A 23,949-nucleotide genomic window follows, 5' to 3' on the forward strand; every position below is an offset into this window, starting at 1 on the left:
GCCAGAGGACTCCTCAGGGAAATGAAAGATTAGTGAGGGGGAGTGGTCTTAGAGTAGATTAGACCAGATGTTGTAGCCACAGACACACTTTGTCAGTGGCGGATCCAGAGTTGGCTGAAGGGGGCAAGGACTACAAGCTGTATGACGTCATCAACTTTATGACATCAAACATTTGCCTCGTGACTCGACATCCGGACAAGTAGAATTATGAACCAGTTAGTATGGTACTTACTGTTGTATTGCAAGTTAACAAATTATTTTTGGGCGAAGAATTTACCGATTAGCTTGACACTGCTTAAATACATAATTGAGAGTGAAAAATAAGATCGCTTCAATTGGTTTTTTCATTTAGGGGACTAGCATTATACTTAGCCAGAGCAATTGAGGGCACTTCTGAACGGGGTGGAGGGGGGAACATGCCGACTGTGACCATGCCTGGACCCACCACTGTCTGTGGAATCACACAGGTCAAGAGATTTACACCCTTGCACCCTTGCACAGGCAAGTTCACAACATTTACAAACAGAAAAGAATGCATACAGTGACCAATAGTACAGGAACACAAAGAAATAAACAAACAATCACAAAGAGACAGGCCACCTCCATAATCTCAAACTTTCAGACAGTAGGTTCAGACCTTGAATTGATCGTCCTGGTCACACACGCTGTCTAGAAGTTCTTAATTAAAATTAAGTTTCTCTACCTGATGCAAGAGTACTGATCGACATACACAGCAAATCGCGAATCTACGACAACACAGTGCAAGAACATCAATGTTTGCCTCTCGTAGCTCATGTATTCAAATAGAACAGAAAAGTTTCTTTACAGATGCTTGATATGTATAAGTGTCAAACCTGTTGAAAATAGAATACAGTTTGTTATATAGTCAATAGTAGAGCTCCTCTTACACAATACTCTGTCCAAAAATTATTCCCTCTTGCAAAAGAACAAAATACTCAAAATATTTATGTGTATACAAGTCGTTCTCCTAGATGAGATATTGGCTGCAGGAATTGCAAACCCGCACTGGCACCTTGTACCCAAAATGAGGTAATCGAATACAGTTCTTAGTACACTGACCACAGAATATCTACACAAACATATCACTTAGAGATATTTGGATGTGGATGGTAGGCAGTAGTGTTTACCTTTCCGCAGTTACGACAGTGGTGTCTGCGTCGAATGAGAGTAAATTTTTCCTTGCAATGGGAGCATCTACTGGATTGCACATCTGGTATCCAAACTGGAGGCTCTGTTAGAGTAGAAATCATGGACATTAGTGAACAAATAAGACAGTGTAGTACATGCATGACATCTAACACGAACAGCAGTAGTAGACAAATAAACATGCAGGTCACTGTGGGAAGGTAACAGTGCATGTGAAAGCTTAGGGGCCATCTATTTCATCAAGGATTCTTAACAAAAAACCAAACTTTGTTTGCCGTAGGTGGTAGGTAATTGGCTATTTCGTTCTCTAATCCGGAAGTGAAAATGGCATTATGGACAGCCTGACAGGTGCTGTGCAAGTAAGTACTCCCTGAAGGAACAACAGACAATGCAATGACCGGTCGGAGAAACACTCAATAATAGACAACAGACGAGACTTTGAAATGAACAAGTCTTATTTCCAAAAAGCGGCAACCGTCTCTTCTCAGCAGAGAATCCACTGTTGCTCAGCCTGCCATATACTGTATACATGACCCAGGACTGATCACGAGAAGGTGGTGGAAGTGTTGTGGCAGACAAGGGACCTGATGAAAGAAAGATTTTATCCAAACTTTGCATCCTGTAGCAGCATGGACATGCATGCGTTCATTTTCTAATGTAATTAACCAGCTTACTATTACTCTTATTTTGTGGTTATTAACATTCAATGTTTAGTTTCAACACTATATATTCAAAAGGTTGTGTTTGGGCTATTTAAACTATAATAGACAAGTACGACAGATATGGACACACGACTCCCTCGACTCACCCTGTACGGATGCTCTTTCTGACACGTTTACAACATCAGCACTCACGTCGGCCTCACCTTTACAAATACATCAGTGATCACACACACAACATTCCTATCGACATCACACTATAACTCACCACTTGCAAAATGCCTCTCTGTCTTCTTTCCATTCTGTTGTTGTTGTTGCCCATACTGTGTTTCACATACGTTGTCCACCACAGTCTCTGAGACCACGTCTGATGGTACGATATCTCCACAGTTGTCTATGTTCTTTCTGACCGGCACGGGATCTTCGCACACAGCAAACGTGCTCTTGAGAATTAGCCTCATGTCTCTTGCATGGTTCGACTGCAGCTGGTCGGCGATGCCAGAAATGGCAACAAACAAGCGATGAAGTAGATCTTGCGAACCGTTAAATGCGGACCGAATTCTGGCCGTCTCCTCGGGTGTTTGCTTGATGACTGTCTCTTCTCTGTCGTTCGTGTTCTCTTGGCTTTCCTCGGTTGTCTGCTTTTGGTCGACGCTTTCTTGTATTGTGTGTTCAGGATGGCTGTCTGTAGCTGCCTTCTTGGTGCTGGCCACTCGCACTGGCTTGCCATCAACATCTCTGGCTAGCTCACCGATACCTTCGGCGCTACATAATGCCTTCTCAAGCATCGTGAACTCACTGCTGTCCAGAGCAAGCAACAATTCTCTGTACACCGAATGACAGCAATCACAAACAATTAATGTAGTAACGTAGTTTGATCATTTCTCACCTAATTCTTGCCAGAATCGAGAGGTTGATTCGAAAACAGCCAGGGATGTCACAAAACTTTCTTTCCAAGTCTAGAGGACCGCGAGGGAAGACGACAAGACCGCTGTAGAAAGACGTAATGCAAGGACGTTTGTTTTGTGACCATTTGGGCAAAACTCTTACCAAACTATAGCCAGACGTGGGATAGAGAACATCAGGATTGGATCATACGTCTCTAACATGTCCTGAGAGAGATATCCCAACTTGACAGCTCTATAAATGATAAAGGATTACAAAATCTAGAAAGTCGAACGAACTGACAGACAACGAACGGAGAAAGAAACAAGCAGATCGACCAGGATATTGCAACAGATAGGCAAACGTGTAGTCTGTAACTCTGTTTATCAGGTTTTCATGGGTGCAGTAGTTGAGTCTACTGTTAGAATTATAGCCCATTCACACCAGCACTTGTAACTGGCCGAGCACGGTCGACTCGGTTTCAGAATGTCGTGTGAATGTGGAACGAGTTGTACCAAACTGCACCAAGCTGTGCTAGCATGGCCTAGGCTGGCACAGTCTCATTGTGCAATAGTCAAGCCAAGTTGTGGGCCATGCATGCATAATACATACAAAATGGCATGGAATGAGCACAAGGCTGTCTGTGTCATCTGTCTTTGACGACCAAGTTCAAGCCCAAATCGAATGATGTAATGTACAGTAAAACAGAATAGCCGAATCTTGGTTTCATCCTAACACATGGCCCATTTAGCAAACAATGAGTGCTAGCGTGCAATACATCCACTAGCCGCATGGCTTGCTTTCGCACTCTCTGACATGGCTGGACACGACTCGGCTCAGCTGGGCTTGAACCAGGGCTCATGTGACGAGCGATTCCTGATCGACTGAACTAGACATCCAACTTGGTCTAGTCAGAGTTGTTACAGATAGTTACAAAATAGCCAGAGAAGATAGCAGACAGGAAAAGCGGCGATATCATTCAAAATGGTTGATGCAATACAAGAGGCATGTAGACATAGACGTGTGCACTACTACACCACCGAAGTCGGCACGATGCAATTTATCATTGCCCACCTTTGCGTTGCCTCACTGAACATTACGATACACTCCTCCAATTGCTCGAACTGGTCCACAGTGAAAATAGGACACATATTGCTCACATAGCTGCATTTACACACAAACAACAACAGATGCTTTAAACACAAGCATTCAATCTGAACAAACAGACACACAGGAGATAACAGGAAGAGGGCAAGTACACTATGAAAAACAAACAAACAGACAAAAGACAAAAGTATTTGTATATACTGTATACATTATATACATTTAGGTGCCACCTTGTTTTGATACAAGCAATTTTACCTAATTAATTAAATTAATGCAAAATGTAAAATTAATTAATAAGCATTTAACAAGGTAGCGCATGCTACTTATTGCATACAGCTTATACCAATTACAGCAAATCTGTGACTTCGTGACGACTCTTGACTCTGCTAACTCATTGATTTTGATTACACTACCTGTGGTCACACTTCAGGCAACCCCACAACTCACAATCATGCTAATTTCCCTTAGTGGTAATTCCGTTCTTCACATTTTGTGCGTGGATCAAAGTACCATGCACCATGCACAAAATTTACGGTAACACCAAAGGTTTTAATTAAGCATTTTTCACCAACAACGAGGTGCACAAAAATAAATGTGATTGACAGTAGTTTGACTCAGGTTGCACATTCCTAGAATCACGCTGCTAGAGTATGTATTAACAGACACACAGACAGACAGACACACACACAGAAAGACAGACAGACAGCAGAGACAGAGACATACATACATACAACATACATACATACATATATACATACAGACAGACAGACACAGATGAATTGACATACAGACAGACAGACAAAACAGAAACAGATATACACAACGAGAGATACATAAACAAAAACAAAGCAAGCATGCAAACATGACTAAAACATACTTGTATTCATATTGCACCCACACATGATCAAACCAACTGAGCACGTTTGTTGTCTCGGGAGAGTAATCGGTGAGACAGACCAGTGCCTGACGGGTCAGTGCCTCTCTCACTGCACCGATGGCTAAAATGGTTTGTCGAGCAAGTGGTCTGATCTCAGTAGATTGGTCTCTTCTATTGACAATACTTTGTCCAGATGCTAATATCTGTAAACAAGAAAGAACGTCAAATACACCAACAACAAAATTTGAATACGAAGAACAAATTTTTGTGTCTGGTAGAAGTCGTATAACGACATTATTACATATAGCTAATACTGTGTTTACACTAAAAAAGATAGGCCAGCTCATTTGTCAACCTGCAAGTATCCAACTGGGTCTCGCTTGTGGTTATACTATACAGGGTAAAAGTAGGTCAGGTGAGAACAACCATTTCTAACATGATTAGTAATAACATTCAATCAACATGGTGGACAATAGAGCCATCGCCCTTCTGTAACTAAATACCTTCTCCCATGACCTCTGTTCCAAATGGTTAAAACCAAGAGTCGAGTCGAATCAAAGCAAGAGTTGAGTCGAATCAAACCAACAACCATCCCTGTTCACATGCCATTTATTTAGGGAAGCAAGCCAGTTCATTTAGTAGATGTGTCTCTTGGTAAACACAGCTACATGTTGCACTGTAAGCATGCTACAGGCTCAGGAAGCCAGGTGGCACTGCAGCAAAATTGGGTGGGACTAAATAGTTTCACCCCCTCCCCCAGAATTGAACTTGAATCAACTCGACCCCCCCCCCCATGACAGCAGGAGTATTCCTATACAATGAAGAAGCACTATAGTGCAAACCCTCCCCATGCCATAGCTATGCAGCTTGATTCATGTCCACCATATTAAACATGCAGGATATTTATTTGGTCACCTGTTATGCTGGTTATGTGTGACTGGAAAACACCACTGTACCTAGTGTTTCACAGTCGGTAATGATGCAAGTGTTTACAAAACTACCAGTCTTTACAACCTTCCTCAGGGTCCTATTGCAAACCAAGCATATTGCAAACCAAGCATCTTGTACAACAGGTGTAGTTGCAAATGATGAGTTCTGCATTGCAATATGATATGATAGTTACTACCAGCAGTAGTGGAACACTGACCACACCTAAAGGCACATGGGTAAGTACACATAATTCACTGGTTATGTCATTGTAACTAACTCTGCAACTGACCCCATCTTAGATACCTTTCAACAATAAAAAAATACTACACTTCAATATGATACTGTCACTTACCTAAGTTAAACCTGATACTACCAATTCTCATCAGATTGTGGTTTTTGATGTATAATATACAAACAAAGGTGTGTCACCTCACAGTCTAGATCTCCAGTTTAACTGCCTTTGGTCAATTAAATATGTCAAATATGTGAAATTCTCATCAGAAGAGCCAAGTCTTTGTATCTCCACTTCCCCTTCAGCTGACAGTCAGATGTACATTACAACTAGGTTTAGACCTACCTAAACTGCCATGGTGCCACCTATGTATATGTTTCACAGTCTCCATGCTCTGGAAATGGCCACTCTTACCACTACAATAATACATTCTGTACACTGATAAATTTCCACAAAACTGTTGCCTTGAACACATACTGAGCACATGCATTCCTTTGTGTACATCCACAAGAGGTCAGAAAAGCAATGAGTAAAAGGAATAATAAGATTGGCAAAGCACTGAGCATACATGCCAAAGACCAACTGAACTCAACTACCTCTAAGAGCCCCTGCATAAAAAGCAATTTTACACTATGATCACTCTCATTTCAAGAGGCAATACCAAATGTCACCAGCAGTAAGTACACAGGAACTGTTCTCTCCCCACAACTCACACTGGTTTTGGTGGCTATGAAAAGCAGCAACCTAACTTATTGTCACTCATTGTCACTCATTGTCACTGGCAGTGTCAGTAACAGCATCCTTGTAACAGTCTAGCTAGTAGTCTTCTAATTATATAGTACACATAGTCTCTAATCGATACAATAGTCTTCTAACAACTGCATGCACCAGTCACATAGTAACCCCACAGATTTCACCCAAAATTACCACACACAAATCACAGCATGAGTCCTCACCTCTGCGCTCTGCCACAGACCGCCTAGAATAGAAGGGAACTAAGTTTGAGTTCCATCGTCACACGTAATTCGTAAAGCTAACCCATACCATTCAAAGATTCCATAACCATATCATCCGGGTATTTCACCCTAAAGTCGCGACTCGCTCGCTCCGTTTCAGGCACCGCTTCCTCGACGCACTGCATGATGATGTCCATAAGTGCCTGCTGGCTGTGCCTCACATGACGAAGGACGTCTCGCACTCCACTTCCGCGGCGTCTCGATTTGACCAGTTGGGTTTCCATCCGCTTTGTTGCCTCATTGGCGTGGTAAAATAAGGCCAACGTATGTGGATCTGAAGTCTACACCGCAAAACAAACCGTTATTCGGACAAAAAAGAGGTGCCATAACAACCACAGACAATTAGAAAGGGCGTGATGATTGGGCTCTACATTTGAACAACAGTCTCCTATGTCCTTGTTATTATTACTACACACGCGTGTACAATTTATATAACAACTGACGCAGTGTGTGCAACTTCGCTTCCACAGCAATAAGCCCTCAGGACTACTTGTTGTTGCGAAGTATTACAAATACCGTACCTTGTACCAGTGGCCTACTCACGTGTTACAAATAAGTCGTTTGTATGTGCTGGTCTCACCGGTAAACCGACTACACAGAAACGCCATATTTCGACCGTTTTCGGTGCCTCTGGTTTACCGGTCAGACCATTTGAAGCCTATGTGTCTACAAATGATACATGCGCGAGTCAGACGACACGTTGGACAATGGCACGTGCGAAGTGGTCTCCAGGGTACAACAAGTTGTGTACAGTCGAAACTACTACGTCGAGACTCGCCTACACGTTTCCACAATCAGCCCGCTTCCTGTTGATTCACAAAGTGAGAAATGCCCCAAACCTCTCCACTATCCCCAACACTATCTTTTGTGTTTTGGATTGTCACGACTGTCAGGTGTCTGACACTATCTAGCACCTGACATCTGCGGATGTGCACCTCAGACATGCTTTCCGACTACACCACGACCTCTCGTAGGCGACACACTGCGCCATATCAACACTAGTCTGTCCAACACAAAATCGAAAACGAGAAGACTCACCTTGGGTTTGTTCAAAAATTTTTTGAAAGCAGAAATTGGCGGCATGCTGGGCGTTCTGACTGCTGTAGTCATTGCCATCTGGTGAGTGACTGATTATTAGATGAGAACAAACTAACTTCACTTCGAACGCTGAACTGTTCACTGCGATGAACCAAACTGGAAATGACGCGATCGTAAGTTGCTTTTCTGCACTTGTACGTCCGGGATTGCGAAATGTCGAACGAGTCATGTTGTGATGACGTAAGCTACTGTAACCGCAGTCATGCGAGCAGTGCAGATCAAACGCATGCGCTTTGCGCACAAAGATGACGTCCAGACCATTGCTATTTACAGTCACGTGCATCAAAGTTTACACCTACCGTACTACACTGCAAAATATTTAAACAAATAACTGTCTTTAGCTAATTAGTTGTTCTTGTTTCAACGCGGTATGGCTTGCTTACGGACAACTTCTACACTTTTTCCTGTGTGCTTCACGGACAGGTAAATCAGCAATTCATAGATGCACCTAAAGATGGCGCTCCACCTAAAGTTAATTAAAAAACAATCTCTTTTATCTACTCTACCAACAGCTCGTCCATTCTAGATCTAATAGTACTAGGCCCGAGTGTCCAGCCGGTCTCCTCCTGGAGGGAGACGACTGGCTGGACACTTCAGCCTAAACTGGAACTAGCTTGTGTTACAATTTCTCAATTGAATTTCCTATCTGATTGTGGAAGGTTGCTCTTGCACAAATGCTATACTATACTCGCCATTTCCTTTACATCGTTTAGTTAAACTCTCTGGAACATAGAAGCAATCGGAGAGTGGTAATTCTAGCAGTTCGAGCTTCGCAACAAAAAGTTTGCAACTATTTAAAAATGGAGCCTGTATACTTGTGCCCAAAGCCTGGCAACAACGCCACTGCGCCGCTGATCATTTGTGTGTTAAACTACATGCTGTCGTCGACTCATTGTCTGCTCTTGAAGATTGTGCTGTCCCCTTTGGACCTGAGCTTCTAGGCTGTCCTACATTTACCAGTTACACATTTTAGAACAAAGTTATCCATTTCAAGTCCATTAACGTCATCTGCAGACTGTTTAGTCAGAGTATCTAGTCACGCGTAGCCAGACCTTAATTAATTAAAACCGTCCTCATTCAAGCAACCGCATTTCATGCAAAGCTTCATAAAATCTTTATAATTTCACTCCTTCTGGTCGAGTTGTACTGTACTGATAGCATGAGCCATTCTTTGTACAGAAACAATTTGTCACGAAAGTCTCTTTCATGCTCTGTGTAGATCCGTGCAGCATCACTGCATGTAATGCAATGTTGAGATCCCAAGAATTCTGACATGTAAAATAGTACAGGAAACTGATACAGGAAACTGATGCACACGATAGGGTTCAGTGCAGACAGTTACTTTCAAGACATGATGCATGGTCTTCACACAATAGGTGACCTCATGGGTCACAATTTAGAAGCACACTCAAGCAATGAACCTACCACAACATCCGTCACGTAGGCAACAGAGTGCATATATCTACAAGGAATAGCGTCTAACTTCGTAATACTTCACAATAATCCTATTGTGGTTTTCAGAAAGCTCGTAGCTGTAGAAGCGACAGTGTAAACACAGCTTCAATTACTAGCTATAGATGTACTAATATTAATTCATAGCCACAGAGACAGTGTAGCTTCTCAGCGCCAGTGTTTGTTCCCACTGCAGAGAGGGCGACCCAATGGAGATTGCGGGCATCGCCCCTCCAATACTGGACTCCAGATATGTAATATTAATGGGACTTCGTTTCAGCGAACGACAATCAAAGAAAATACTTTGGAAGTTTTGTTGCTAGCAAGTAGAAATAATATTGGATGGTGTCGCCGTTGACTCGCTTGATACACATTGTGGTGATCATTTGTGTGCATGCATGCTGCTCTAGCTACTTCTGTCAATGACAAACCAGTTAAAATCAAAATGGCAGCAGTCTGTCACTGTCACAAATTTGTCTCCCCCCAAAAATCCAAAGGAGCTTCCAACGCGCGGCCCTGCACTGTAGATATTGATCATAAATAACTAAACTTCATATGTGCCTCGTGTTACGTTGTACTGTATTGTATTGTATTGCATTCCTTTGCACAGGTACACAATTAGCCTAGTAGCGTAAAGCTAACAGTCTGCGTTGTATGTATTGTATTCCTTTGCACAGGTAACAACTAGCCTAGCTAGTAGCGTAAAGCTAGTATCTCAACTCTGCGTTCTACCGTACCTTACAATTCCTGCATGGATATAATTACTCCTGGTAACCAAACTTCCTTTCTACAGAACAGGTAGAAACAAAAATGCCAGCTCTCCCAAGCCAGGTAGTCGTCGTCACGTGCAGTGTAGTACAATTTAACGCACGCTAGCAACCACACCGTCTTTCTGAATACAATGTCGTGTTCACTACAATAGGTTGAAAGCCTTCCAGCTTTACAATGTCAACTCATCATCTATGACAACGCAAGCTCGTGTTTGGCAGCAACATATAATTCAGTGTTCAATTAGTTCCCAAGTTCCAGGCAGCAAAAACTGCCTATGATACGCTACCTATCTTCAGCACGGGCTCCTTGGGTCCAGACAGAGAGTCACCCTCACTGACAAACCTCTTTCTTCCTCTAAACAAACACAAAATATCAGTAATTAGATAATCAAGTTGATTACTAATTGAAGTCCATATACTGTACACCTCGAAGTATGAATTAAACCAGCTAGACATCGATTCTCAATTCATTAGTTTACAGGAGGCTTAGAATCATTCAACAACTATACCAAACAACTGTGAAGTTGACAATGTAGTAAAGAGTACCTTTATATAATCATCAATACACATCAATACAAATTAAGATATGATGAATAAGATCAACAAATGCATGATGCATGCCACACCAATCCCAAATTCAAACAATCACTCTAAAGCAATAATAAATAAACAACTCTAGCTGTTAGCACTAATGGTCAAGTGACTAAATAAGTAGCATACTCAGCATAACTATGTACATAGATGATTATGTGTCACTCTACTCTCAAGAACGTGCCATGCTTTGGGCTGCAGTCTAAAATGATCCAATCACAAAAGCAGTACCATGTTGGTCATATACATGGTAGCAAAAATATATCAATTTAATTAATGGTTAGAGGTATAAACCTCCACCATTCAGAGAAAAACAACAGAAACATACACATCTGCAATGGCTAACACGAAAGCAATTGTTCTTGTTTCACTACAATTATACTGAAATCCATGTCCCCTATTTGATAAATCTTGTTACTTTGACAATTTCAACTATTTTAGAGGTGTTACAATTATATGACAGATGCTTTGAAGTTTCTACTATTATAAATTTCAGATTGTAGATTTCACATTTTACAAATGGCGAAACAGAAGTAGAATAATGCTTGAAGTTGGTAGTACTTTGCAGCAAAGTTGATCATGGTGTTTGAGGGCAATTAATTAGCAGTGAAAGCTATTTAAATACACAGCTTAATTAAACCCACATGACAACTATTCATCTATTCATCTGCTGTGCCCTTATAAAGCCTGACGTGGCACAGAGAGCAATCATACACTGCCACTCATACCTGGCAGAAACTTTCTCCTTTACAGCTCTAGACATGAAGCCAGCATCAAAGCAACGAGACACAAATTTTTCCAACACAACATGTGCATTCGGAACATCAATGCTGATATCAGCCATAGTATCAAACACTCTCAGATAACCCTACACAATTTCACAATGCAACATATCAAGAAACCGAGTTGTGTAAACAACAACCATACATTTTTCATTTGATCTGGGTTGAGGATGTTGCTGTCTGATAGGTATTTTAGTAATTTTACCATCCTCTCAGAGCAGCGATCAGAGCCGTCTTCCAGTGCCATTACGACGGCTTCAAACACTAACTCATGATGAAAATGTGGAACTTCAAGATCAAGCAGGCAACGCTCTGCCTCTTGAACATCATCTGATGAAAGATACTCTTGCAGCAACAGATTCATCTAAAATGAATACAAATGAGTGCAATCACAACATTTGATTAATTTCTTGTGACTCCATTCACAGTATATAGAGAAATAAACAACTCTACCTTGTTTATCAGCACCTTTACTGGTCGTCTGCCACCACCGCAACCCCAAACTGCATCCAAGCGTACCATACCGTGTTTCATTTTCAGTAAAACTTTAGCACGACTTAGAGCGATCCTAGCAGACGATACCGATAAAACAAATCACTAAACTGTAATTTAAGTTAAGCACGTTCACTTTGTTTTATCAGAGCCACTGTTATGGTTAGAGACATAAGCAGGAGGTAAGCAGTCGTCGGCAATAGCACGTGCAATAAAACAACCAAGAACCTGTAACATATATATGAGTTACGCATCATCAACCGTATACCCTGGTCTTATGCAACATAATATAATAAATCACCAAGACAAAGAGACATGTGGACAAAACAACGTATGTAGACAGAGAGTTTCCCAAACTTACGATGTTACTGATTACACACAAAAAGTCTGCTTTGAAAATTACAATAACGTGAGAGTATGTAAGTTCCTCAAGAGCATGTGTGTGGCATTTCATAAGCACAGCAACTTAGAACACAATTCCACTAGGTGGCTACCCTAGGATGTTTAATTATAATGTTACCCTTCTCGTCATTAATTTCATGATTTCACTTTTCTATTCCAATGTCATCGTGTCTATTCAACCTGTTAAACCAGCCTGAATGTTAGTCACCAGCTAAAACTTTGAATGCACATTTGTACACTAGCATCTTCTATTCCTTCTCTAAAAGCTTGTCAGTCTTCTCTTCTGCCTTCTCTAATTTCTACATCTTTAATCTGCCAATTAAAAGACTCGTGTTTGTCAATATAAAGAGTAAAGCCGGTAGCATATTCAGCTTGCTTCCTTGAAGTTTATTAGTGCATTCATCTGGACTGTCGTTTGACTGTAGTGTCTTCTCTGCTATGTTTCTATATCTCTTCCAATCTGTTTACTAGTTTGTCGGCAAAAAGTCAGCAATTGGTTACGGCATTACCCCATCCTATTGGACATCAACACCTTCTTTCTCCTTCTGAAGGTCTGGGCACTCTTTTGGTTCAACATCTTGCAGCTGTCATTGTATGGGTTCAAGCTCTCTGTATGTGTTCGAGCCCTCTGTATGGGTTCGAGCTCTCTGTCTGCTTCCTTTCTGACATTTGACATCAAGGCTTTGAAGGTTGTGTTTTGACTGCTGTTTTTGTAAGGTACAACTACAGTATATACTGTATGACAGTTGATGACACTGAGATAGTAGTATACCATACTGACGTGATTAATACTCCAGGCCTTGAGTAGAGTCCCATTCCCACCTTTGGTCCAGGTCCTAAGATTTTCACACCTTTTTGTTCTTTAATTGGTGCTAATTGGTGCTTTCTATATAGACTAGCTTCTTTAATTGCCTACAAATTTGGCAACATGTTCTAGGCAGCTATGCCCAACAATTGTGAAATCGTTTCTCCGCTGTGGAATCTCCAACGCTATGGATGGATCCCAAGATGATGAGTTATTAGATCACTTTCCACCAGATGAAGCAGAGACGAGACAAGAGGCAGCAAGCTTGCTATTCAGTGAATCTGAATCAGATTCCGAGTTTGAAGGTTTTAATGACTCAGATTTATATGATTAGATTCTTCATTTTACCTTGTGACTGTGGTCGTCAGCAATGGATGGCTTGTCAGGTGGTTAATTACTTGTCAATTGATTAAGTTAATTACTTCCGCCAAGTAACACCCCAGGTGTCAGGTTTTGAGTAAAGTCCCATCCCCTAGTTTACCTTTAATGCTAGCCAACCATGGTGGTGGGGTATTAATCGCATCAGTATGGTAGTAGTAGATAACGTTTCCTGCCTTGCAGGATTGTACAGTTTGAAAGTAAGTGAGACTCAAGCAGCCATAAACACTAAAGACAGAATGATACAGTACACTTGCACAAACTGACAGACAACAGACAGACAGACATTCAGAACATCATTTATTAGAGTTTTAGTCGTATTTAATCTGTATGTCTCAGTAGATGGACATTTGGCTTTTTGTGTTCAATAGTGACAGACAGACAGACAGACACAGACAGACAGACAGACAGACAGACAGACAGACAGACAGACAGACAGACAGACAGACAGACAGACAGACAGACGTTATTCATTTGACTCAAACTGTTAAAGGGGAAGTCCAACAAAAATGAACTTAACTTGTATGAGTAGATCTTACGAAGATAAATCGATTGGTATAAGTTACTCCGTTATCTTCGCTTTTGTATACGAGAATGAGCGATGTTTCTGTGATGTGCAATGCCCACGCACCTGCTCCACGCTTCCTGGTCGATTAAGCTCCGCCCACTGGGAACAAATCAATGCATTTACAGATGACTGCTACGGATATATCAAGAATGACAAATGTGAATGTGAAGATACTATAAAGATCTGCCTTCTTGCTGTCAGTGGTTCCTCTCTAAAGTAAAATGGTGTCGGTAGAGCTGTTCCCCGCCAGGCTTTGAAGCAGAATTCCTCAATACCACGGCTTACCTAGAGAACGCACTTGTGCTTGAGTATTTGTTTATCCTTGTTCTTTTAATATCCGAAAGAGAAACGTACAGCGCTCTGTTTGGCGTGAGCTACAGAGGATAAGCCTATTTTTACATCCGGGATTGTAACCTTCTACCAATCAGCGGCAAAAGAAAGTGAGCAGACCGGATGTGAAAATAGGAACGTCCTCTGTAGCACACGCCAGACGGCGCGCTGAACGTTTCTCTTCGGATATTAAAACAAGGATAAACAAATATTCAAGCACAAGCGCGTTCTCTAGGTAAGCCGTGGTATTGAGGAATTCTGCTTGCAAGTCTGGCGGGGAAACAACTCTACCGACACCATTTTACTTCAGAGAGGAACCACTGACGGCAAGAAGGCAGATCTTCATAATATCTTCGCATTCACATTCGTCATTCTCGATATATCCGTAGCAGTCATCCGTAAACACATTGATTCGTTTGCAGTGGGTGAAGCTTAATCCACCAGGAAGCGCGGAGCAGGCACGTAGGCGTTGCACATCACAGAAACATCACTCGTTCTCGTTTACAAAAGCGAAGATAACGGAATAACTTATACTGGTCGATTTGTCTTCGTAAGACCTACTCATACAAGTTAAGTTCATTTTTGTTCGACTTCCCCTTTAAGCCTGGACTACAATAGCGCTCACGCTCAGCTACATGTCAAACTTCAAAGAGACCACCTCAACGGAGGTGGTATCCTTTGCTGTTGACGCTGACGCTGGAGTTGGATTCATTTCTATTTCAGCGTCAGCGTCATATTGTAAACCAGGCTTACAACTGCACTATCACACCCTAAAACCAGACTATGCAATTGTAATGATTAATTAATTACTTAATTAATGGACAACGTCAAAGATCAGGTATGTACTCATGTATATTATTATTATATCAGAAAAGCAATCAACCACACATACATTCTCTTAGGCTAAGAGAAATACACCACAGCCTACTACCAACAATTGCACCTAAAACCCAAAGGTCTTGAATTTATCCACCCATCCAGGTCTGGCACTGTTCCAACTAACTAAGCTATAGTATGACGTTAAGTCACATTGGCGGTTCTCATACAAACATATGACACACATACACACAGGAAGAAAGAAGAAAAAGACTATCAAAAGGCACATTCCTTGATCTGACTGAAAACCACGAGAGACATTCTAAATGCACAGCAGACAGTTGAACACACTAAAAAATCCCACATAACATACAAACAACTACACTAATTAGACAAGCAAACAAACCAAGCCAGATGACTGTCTGCATAAACTAACTGAACAGTAGGGTACGGGAGCCTAATTGGGAACGCCTACTTTCATTTCCGCCTTCTCCAGCAGGTTTCACTTGAAAGCCGTACAGCTGTGCACTGAGTAGCGCATGAACTTGAAGCTTAGTTTTTAGGCTAAACAAGAACTGAAAACTGCAGACTAGAAAATTTCCATTGTCTAGGTAGAGCTTCTAGAAGTGCGCGCGTTGAGATATTGATATCTGCGCAAAGTGCCCTAATTGGGAACGGCAGAGTTCTTGACGATCGCGCAGCGGTGGAGTAAGCCAGCGCTACAACATTGCAGAGCATCAATTCTGTATTGTACTGATTGATCGTTAGCTCTCTTTGTCTTTGTACTGTGAGCGTAGGCTCCAATTTCCTCTAGGGGCTGGATTCGCATGTGATAGAGAGAGAAAGGGAGAATCAAGACTCTGAAGGGCCTAACATGATGGTATTTGTATTGATATTCAAGTACAAGTTGCGAAACGTCGCAAACGGACTAGTTGGAAGGAACTGTGGCTATGAATTGTTGAAGGTATTCCCACATGCTCCTGGAATTCAACTAGACACTGGCGTGAACAAAAACTAACAGCTTTACTATCATCCAACATTGCAGTAACAAAACTCGCTACACTACTATTATCATGTGGAACCGCTGCTACAACATGCTGTCTTGTAATCTACTTGTTAAATTCAATGACTACATTCTGGACACATCCATAACTGTTCAAGGTCTGGGTACGTTGACAAGTTTGCACAATGGTAATGGTACCACCTCCAGCACTTGTCGCAGCCAATCCAATTTTTCTGCTCCTGTTTGGTGTCCTTGTCATAGTGTGCACCACAGCCTTGACATGTGCTCTCAGACTGATCAATGTGAGGACTTTTTGCTACTGTTTTCTTTACTTGCTGTTTAGACTTAGACTTAGCCTTTGACTTTTGCATTTCTCGCTGCTTTAGTCTTTCAATAGCTGCTTCGCTTGTTAGCGCTTCACCATAGTAGCCTGGTTGTAATCTACCTCCTTTCACATTAGCTTTTGTCTCTTGAATTGTTTGGAAGTGTTTCTTAAAAATTCCTGTGACACGTTCTGTTACAGGAGTAGCTGACAAGGGTTGTTCTATAGATGTACCTGAATAGGCTTCCGATGGCTTTAGCTTATCTTCTCTAATTATGCTTCTGTTAAGGGGGTGGTTGCCAGTGGCACGAAATCCACTTACTAAGTGCTCAGGAAAAAAGCTCTCTTTCCACAGCTGACTCAACAAGGATGGAAAACTACGTTTAGAGACCACAGCCTCAAACTTTTCACTTTTGAATTCTTTCAAAAGTCGTGCCCACACATGCTTTACAGATTTGAAAACAGAGACATCTAGTGGTTCAAGGATGTGTGTTGTATGGGGTGGTAGACAAATGATGATAGTATTCTGTTTTGCAGCTTCTGTTACTAGCTCTAACGTGACATGAGAGCCATGGCCATCAAGAAGTAAAACAACAGGAGCTGTCAGTCGAAGAAACTTTGTTGCTGGTAGAAACATCTGAATGAACCATTCAGAGAACTGAGCGCTTTCCATCCATCCTGAGTTGCTGACACTGAACATGCAACCGTGGGGACCACCTTCCATCCAGCTAGGATTTGTAGTCTTGGCCTTATAGACAACATATGGCAAGACGCGTTCTCCTATCGCACATCCACAAGCAAGAACTGTGATGTTATCACGGCCAGAACCCGTGCCAATCTCATAGACATCTTTTTGGCCTTTTTGTACTATTACTTTTTTTGATGTAACAGATGTACATAGTCCAGTCTCATCACAGTTCCACAGACGTCTCCCCAATTCACTGTATGGTAGAGTCAGGGGACCCTCCTCTTGCAAGATCTTTTCTAGATTGGAAAAGAATTTATCCACTACTTCAGTCGGTCCTGCTTTTGCACGCTGGATGGTCAAGTGCTCTGGTTTTCGCTCACTCAAACTTGGCCATCTTGTGAAAAAATTCTTCCACCATTTCTTGCCTGGGAAGCCACTAGGAAATGGATTCTGCATGCCAGAGTCATCGAAGTATTTTTTGATGACACTGCCAACCATGTCACGAGTTGGTGGATGGCCAAAACTTCCAAGGCTTGTAATGCATCGAGCAATAACCTTCTCTTCTAGAGGAGTGAGGGCAGTAGGACGTCCGACACTGGTGTACTTGACTCTCTGGTGTTTGTGTTTGAATAGGGTGGTGGCGGCACAACCAGCTCTTGCTGATGCTTGTCGGTATGACAATCCCTGCACTTCTACATACTCTATTGCTTGCTTTATCGTGTCTGGCGCATACGCTCTAACAGAATTGCGTTCTCCAGCCATTTGAACTGCTAATGACTAGCCAACGTATAGCAAACTCCACCTACAGGGCGTGCTTTCGCTGTCCTTGTGGGAACTCTAGTAAATAGGTTTGCAGGTTGCGAGATTTGACTACTCAATGTAGAGGAACGTTTGCCGCTACTTCAAAACAAGACGAAAGACCTCTTGCACACTTGCCTTAGACCGTCTAGGGTCCTATGCGCTTGGAGTATAGATCTATTGGTAGGAGGTGCAACTAATAGATAAGTTACGCTACTGTATGAGCTGTAGTCATAAATTATTGTATGTATGGACGTTTGCAAAGCTGAACTACACGTCGGACAATCATTTACACAAGAGGATGCCATTCTAGGATGGAATTGACCACATTCACTCACATGGATATGCCATTTCTGTAAGAAATTGCAATTGATTTGCCACAATTATGTAAAAGTAAGACCCTTTCCTGCGACCCTTTCACGTCAAGCCCAATTGGTGACAGTCATTTCTCTTCCTTTCACACAACAGACCTACTTTAGGCACGCGCTAGATAAGATCGTAGTAAGGAAGACCAAAAGTTTCCAATGCCTGGAAAAATTCTGATGACACAGAAGATATTAGACTACTGGATCACAGTCTTATAATTCTCTTGGAAGGCTTAGTCAACGAGAAACGAACTGTTCCCAATTAGGACACGCCTCGTAGATATCAGTAATGTGAACCTCCCACTCGTTAGCAGCTCTTGTGTCAACACGGTATATCGCTAGCGTGCCAGCTGCCTAGAGGGTGTAGAGTGAACATCAAGCTTCAACGCTATGGTTCGTTAGGTGCAGTGAGATTCGTTTTTCAGTAAAGAACTTGAGACACAGGCGGAAGTACGTGTAGGCGTTCCCAATTAGGCGTCCTTACCCTACTGCAGCTCGTCATACCTTGATCTAACTGTTTAGCTATAATAGTACAAAAAAATTATTGTAACAAAACCTGTTTTACTACACACTTGCCACTTGCAGACTTCCAAACATTTGCTATGTAGCATAAACTACTAGCCACAACCTACCTCTGCTGCATCAGGAGTATCCAAACACAAATCTTCAAGATTCTCTAGTAACTTATGAAATCCTAAACAACACAAAACCACAACTATTTAAACACCCACACAAAAGATTGCAAACTCTGAAACAAACCTTTCCCCATGCTAGGGGCTGAAATAATTTCACCATAGAGATCAGAAATAAGTCTGGAAGTCAGCTCACGCTGATCTGCCTAAATAATAATAAATCTCTCTATTTCAACAGAAATGCTTGCTGTTTATACATCAGCCATCCTATATACCTTCCTCTCTAATGCCATGGTAACAGCAATCTGAGGAATCTAACAAACAAAAACACTGATCAAATACAGCATCATGGTGTACAAGCAAACTATAATACCCTGTTTACTCGAGCACTTGTAAGCGGGCCAGCCCATGCTGGCTCGGTTTTTCTGGTATGTGTAAATGCGGGCCGAGTCGTGCCGATCCATGCCAGCTCGGCTTGGTATTTCTAGCCGGGCCAGCGCGTGCCAGCCCGGGCTGGCTGGGGTCAAGTACATTGTGTAAACACATAGCGTGCTGGAAAACAGGCCCCGCATGCTCACTTGGAAGTCTCGCGTAGCCAGACCCCTTTCCACCACGTCATACTTCCGTGCAAAAATGGCACAAATAGCGTGGAGCGAGATGGAGACTCTGTGTCTTATCCAATTATGAGCGATCAAGATGAGCAAGAAGTTTAGCTATTGAACTCGTTGCTGCATGTGCGCAACAGTCGCCTGGCAATAGACCTACGATGTTTCGTATAAGTCCTATGCATTCTGGATATGACTGTTGTAAAGCCATAGAGAAAAAAGTGAGCAGCTTGGCTTCTGTCCATTGCAAACGAGAGCTAACGTGAGCTATGTCAAGCTCAAGTAACTAACACACATTTAGTGACATGCATTGGCTTCCTTCTACGGAGTATGTCGTGTAAACGCGGGCTGGAATAATGGGCTGGCACGGGCCGGTGCGGCTCGGCTTGCTATGTGTGCTCGTGTAAACAAGGTATAAGTCTAATCATGTATATGGTTAAGTATGTGCATTCAAATACTATTGGTGCCTTACTTTGCTTTCAAGTGAACCCAAGTTGAGCTCTGATAATGAAATAGCCACTTCCTCAGCATCACCATGATCAAAGTATTCCTGTTAATAAAGCAACAATTTACCAACACACACGCATGCATGCATGCATGAATGTGTGTGTGTGTGTGTGTGTGTGTGTGTGTGTGTGTGTGTGTGTGTGTGTGTGTGTGTGTGTGTGTGTGTGTGTGTGTGTGTGTGTGTGTGTGTGTGTGTGTGTGTGTGTGTGTGTGTGTGCGGATGCACACACATACACACAAAAACAACAACAACAACAACATGGTATTATACCTTTATTAGTACTTCAAAGAAATTCTGAAACTGTTCTTCGGTCATTTCTGGTTGAACAGTCTTGACTACGTAGTTGTCCTAAATATAACTCTAAGATCACTGTCACTCAACATAACACAGTCTGTGGGTCTTACCTCTTCCGAGTTGTAATTGGGGTCATGTTCATCTTTGGTTACAACTGCATCATCACCACCATATGCATCCGTCAGTTTACCCCATGTACCTTTACCACCAGCTCCACCTATTTACAATACACCAAACATAGTCTTAAAATGCAATCACATAAATTATATTTTCACATACACGTCAACCCTATTTGTAATACCTGTGACTACATAAGTGTCTGTTATCATATAAAACACTGTTGTGTGTAGTAACTTGACTGAGATGTGCTTTGTACCATTGATCAGAGAGTTGTACCATTGTCTCGTGCACAGCTATGCAAAAATGCTACTACGTTTATTTATTAATATTTATTAGTTAACTAATAACACACTGACTCGGACTGCAATGAAAGTGATATTGTACACCTATACTATTTTTATGCCAGTGAGTGTCACAACTCTTGCATTTAAATATAACAATTTAGACATACCTAACATGTGACTAGCAGTTGTACATGGCTGTCTCAAAATAATGTTCTATAGAATGTATGCCATACTTTTCCTAAAATTCATTTCTAGAACTTTGAAACCACAATCATCTGTGTCCCAATGAGCTGAAACGTGATTCTTGATTCACTTGTAAAAAGAATGTCAATTGGTCCAGATCACTAGCTAAACCAATGAGCAGTAGACCATCAAATACTTTCAAGATGCATACAAATCAAGTCATTGATGACCTTCACTGCATGGCCTGCACATCGGTTGGCAGCTACAAATACGATTGCTGCTTGCTTTCCAGTTACTAGACATGTAAATGTATATGAAATACAATGCCTCCAGTGACACGTGCACTGTCCAAAAGAAAAGGGGGCCCAGTGTATTTGTTTACCGGTAATCTGCCTCAATCTCACAGAAGCTGTAACAGCATTTCAAGCCAGAAGAGGACAAAGAGAGGAGAACAAAGGACCCCGCCTGTTGATGCTGCTCTATGTTCTCGCTACAGTAGGAGTGCACCACACTCAGAAACGGTAGATAACAGTCCAAAGTCTTACAGCTACGGAATGTTTGAGAATTCCATACTACTGAAACACGCTACTATATTACTTAGTAAAGGTGACAATAGCCACAAATCTAGGCTCTTACAAAAGAATGAGGGATGATAGCCTCATTCCAAACATACGTGCACACACAAGCGTTAATTACAGTCCAGGATGTGCTGCCTCTGATTCTAGTCCCTGATTCTAGTCCCTGATGCCCTTCCAGTGACCAGGGAAAGCACACCTCTTGTCAGGGAGAAGTTAGCACCTAGAATCTAGACTAGTCATGGCTTCATGAGAAGCAACAACAGTGGTCCACGTCAATCAACGCCTGACTAGACAGACTTTCTGTAGCTTTCGTCTATAAAACTTGCAAGCACAATCTATGAACATCGCTATGGTCTTACTGGCGATCAAAGTTGATTTCCTTGCCAGGGCACTTGAATGTATGTTACATGCAATAGCTACAACGCAAAGTCTACCTTACTTGAGATCGACTCCAGTGCACATGGCATGGCATGGCATGGCATGGCAGACTGCATATGCGTAATGGACCCGCCAATCCCGCCAGCTCCCAAAAAATCTCTAGCTAGAACCCTGGATGCTGTTACAAACTCAGTAAACTTCCCTTCTCTCTCAATTTAAAACTCAGTTGTCATCGACTGTTAGGCAAATGATAGTAATTCAGGTGATCACTTACTGACTAATATTACAAAATGCATACACAATAACCAAATAAACAGATGCTTTCATAAAAACTACCAACTATTTAATAGAAATTACTAATTCTAATTACTACATTTCCTGATTGTGTACTGTCCTTACAGCATCTAAACTGAAACAAGAAAATCCCAAAATTTCCGTATTTCAAAGCAAAGTATCATAATAGCTTTCTGATTGGCAAATAAGACAAAGGAAGACATAGCATGTTGTCAAATCTCAAACTTGCATGTCTGTCATAAAACATTAGAAATATAATCAGTGACAGATTCTTGAACAACACCAGTACTGACATTAACCTCAGGGTTACTTGTTATGACTAAGTGCTTAGAACAATCTAATAAGTAACCATGCACAACCATCTCTACACACTGTATTCCTACTGATCACAAACTACTCTGTCTAGGTTTGAGCAGTACTAACAAGTAACAAGGCCAACATAGCAATGGGGTGCCAGACTCAAGATCTAGCACTGACACAAATGTGTTAACATTATATTATACTAATTATACCAAAATTATATTATTAGGATAAAATGCATTTCCAAGTCTTACTCAACAGTATAAAAACAATGAAAGGTCGCTCATAAAGTATTGCAAAAACATGCACTTAGATAATAATATCTTAGAAATGTGGGCATATCTATACTGTGTAATGCCAGTGTAGAAAAATTCGAAATATGATACAGGCTGGGTGCCCCAGAATATACTTCTATGCGATTAATTAAGCCTTTCAGAAAGGCCTAGAACAGGTTTTACTGTCATGCTCTGCAAAACAACCGAAATCCTGTTGGCTGTCAAACCACCACACTACGCCCGCAACACGCCTACCCCGACACTTCTGGCTCAGTGCCAGTGAGATGAACACAACTGTTGGCGTCATTTGGCATGGAATTCAGCGCAGCATTGTACAGACATCATTCCTTACCGGCAAGTGTTATTCTGCAGCCGCTTCTCACCTTTTTTAGGCCCTCCTCTCACTCCAGTTCTCGACCTCCTGTCCTTGACAAGTCGACCCTTGTAGGGACGAGATTTGTTACCTGGCTTGCTGAGCAATCCGTGCAGCTCCTTTACCGGCGAGCGCTGGCGCGGTTTGGAGGAGTCGCTGATTTCTTGCGGGGTCTGCATCGGCGATTTCTGTGGGCTGCTGCTCAGCTGTTCGATCAGCTCTTCGACTTCTCGATCTTCAGCGTTCTGGGCCATGTTCCGTTGCGGTGCGACTGCTAGAGGGTGATGCGCCTCTGCCGGCCGCTCAACTGGTTTGCTGTGGCGGGTGAAGACGACGCAACGGTGGAGTGGATGATTGTGACTATTCAACGTGGGCTGGGACTGAGCTAGCTGCTTATCATATTTATGACGCAAGAAGCTGCTTTGATTGGTCAGCTATACGGTGTACGTCATGCGTGGGCGGACAGGCTGTTATCGCGTTTATACCATTTGTTCGACACCGGTCACAATTTGTCGTTGGTGAAACGATGTCGTTGGTGAAACGATGTCCCAGGCAACTCCTGTTGGGCGTTCAAGACCTAATTGTTTTTGTT

General features: G+C 42.0%; 2 protein-coding genes across 6 annotated transcripts; both read right to left on the reverse strand.

Moving 5' to 3' along the window:
• Window positions 1–670: 670 nt before the first annotated feature.
• LOC134188707 (lateral signaling target protein 2 homolog) lies at window positions 671–8,110 on the reverse strand. Of its 5 annotated transcripts, XR_009971384.1 has the most exons (12): window positions 7,912–8,088; window positions 6,902–7,154; window positions 6,814–6,836; window positions 4,696–4,898; window positions 3,786–3,875; window positions 2,877–2,966; window positions 2,716–2,817; window positions 2,095–2,651; window positions 1,976–2,032; window positions 1,149–1,252; window positions 909–1,090; window positions 671–854 (listed from the first exon to the last, which is right to left on the reverse strand). XR_009971384.1 is itself a non-coding variant. In XM_062656898.1 (11 exons), exons 1-11 carry the CDS (start codon window positions 7,987–7,989, stop codon window positions 989–991), a joined length of 1,659 nt encoding a protein of 552 aa, XP_062512882.1. In that variant the 5' UTR covers window positions 7,990–8,088; the 3' UTR covers window positions 671–988. The 5 variants fall into 5 exon arrangements, 4 of the variants coding, with proteins under 4 accessions (XP_062512882.1, XP_062512866.1, XP_062512874.1 ...); XM_062656898.1 differs by having other exon boundaries at window positions 671–1,090; XM_062656882.1 differs by lacking the exons at window positions 671–854; window positions 909–1,090 and adding an exon at window positions 1,605–1,751 and having other exon boundaries at window positions 1,152–1,537; window positions 7,912–8,110.
• Window positions 8,111–10,312: 2,202 nt separating this feature from the next.
• LOC134188735 (programmed cell death protein 4-like) lies at window positions 10,313–23,727 on the reverse strand. The gene is made up of 12 exons (XM_062656923.1): window positions 23,368–23,727; window positions 20,683–20,789; window positions 20,549–20,626; window positions 20,243–20,320; window positions 19,441–19,479; window positions 19,293–19,371; window positions 19,166–19,227; window positions 12,195–12,286; window positions 12,020–12,134; window positions 11,712–11,930; window positions 11,513–11,652; window positions 10,313–10,548 (listed from the first exon to the last, which is right to left on the reverse strand). The coding sequence occupies exons 1-12, from the start codon at window positions 23,609–23,611 to the stop codon at window positions 10,467–10,469; spliced, it is 1,335 nt and encodes a 444-aa protein (XP_062512907.1). The 5' UTR covers window positions 23,612–23,727; the 3' UTR covers window positions 10,313–10,466.
• Between the last annotated feature and the right edge of the window lie 222 nt (window positions 23,728–23,949).

The sequence above is a fragment of the Corticium candelabrum genome, chromosome 1 (genome assembly GCF_963422355.1).
Source record: "Corticium candelabrum chromosome 1, ooCorCand1.1, whole genome shotgun sequence".
Lineage (NCBI taxonomy): Eukaryota > Metazoa > Porifera > Homoscleromorpha > Homosclerophorida > Plakinidae > Corticium > Corticium candelabrum.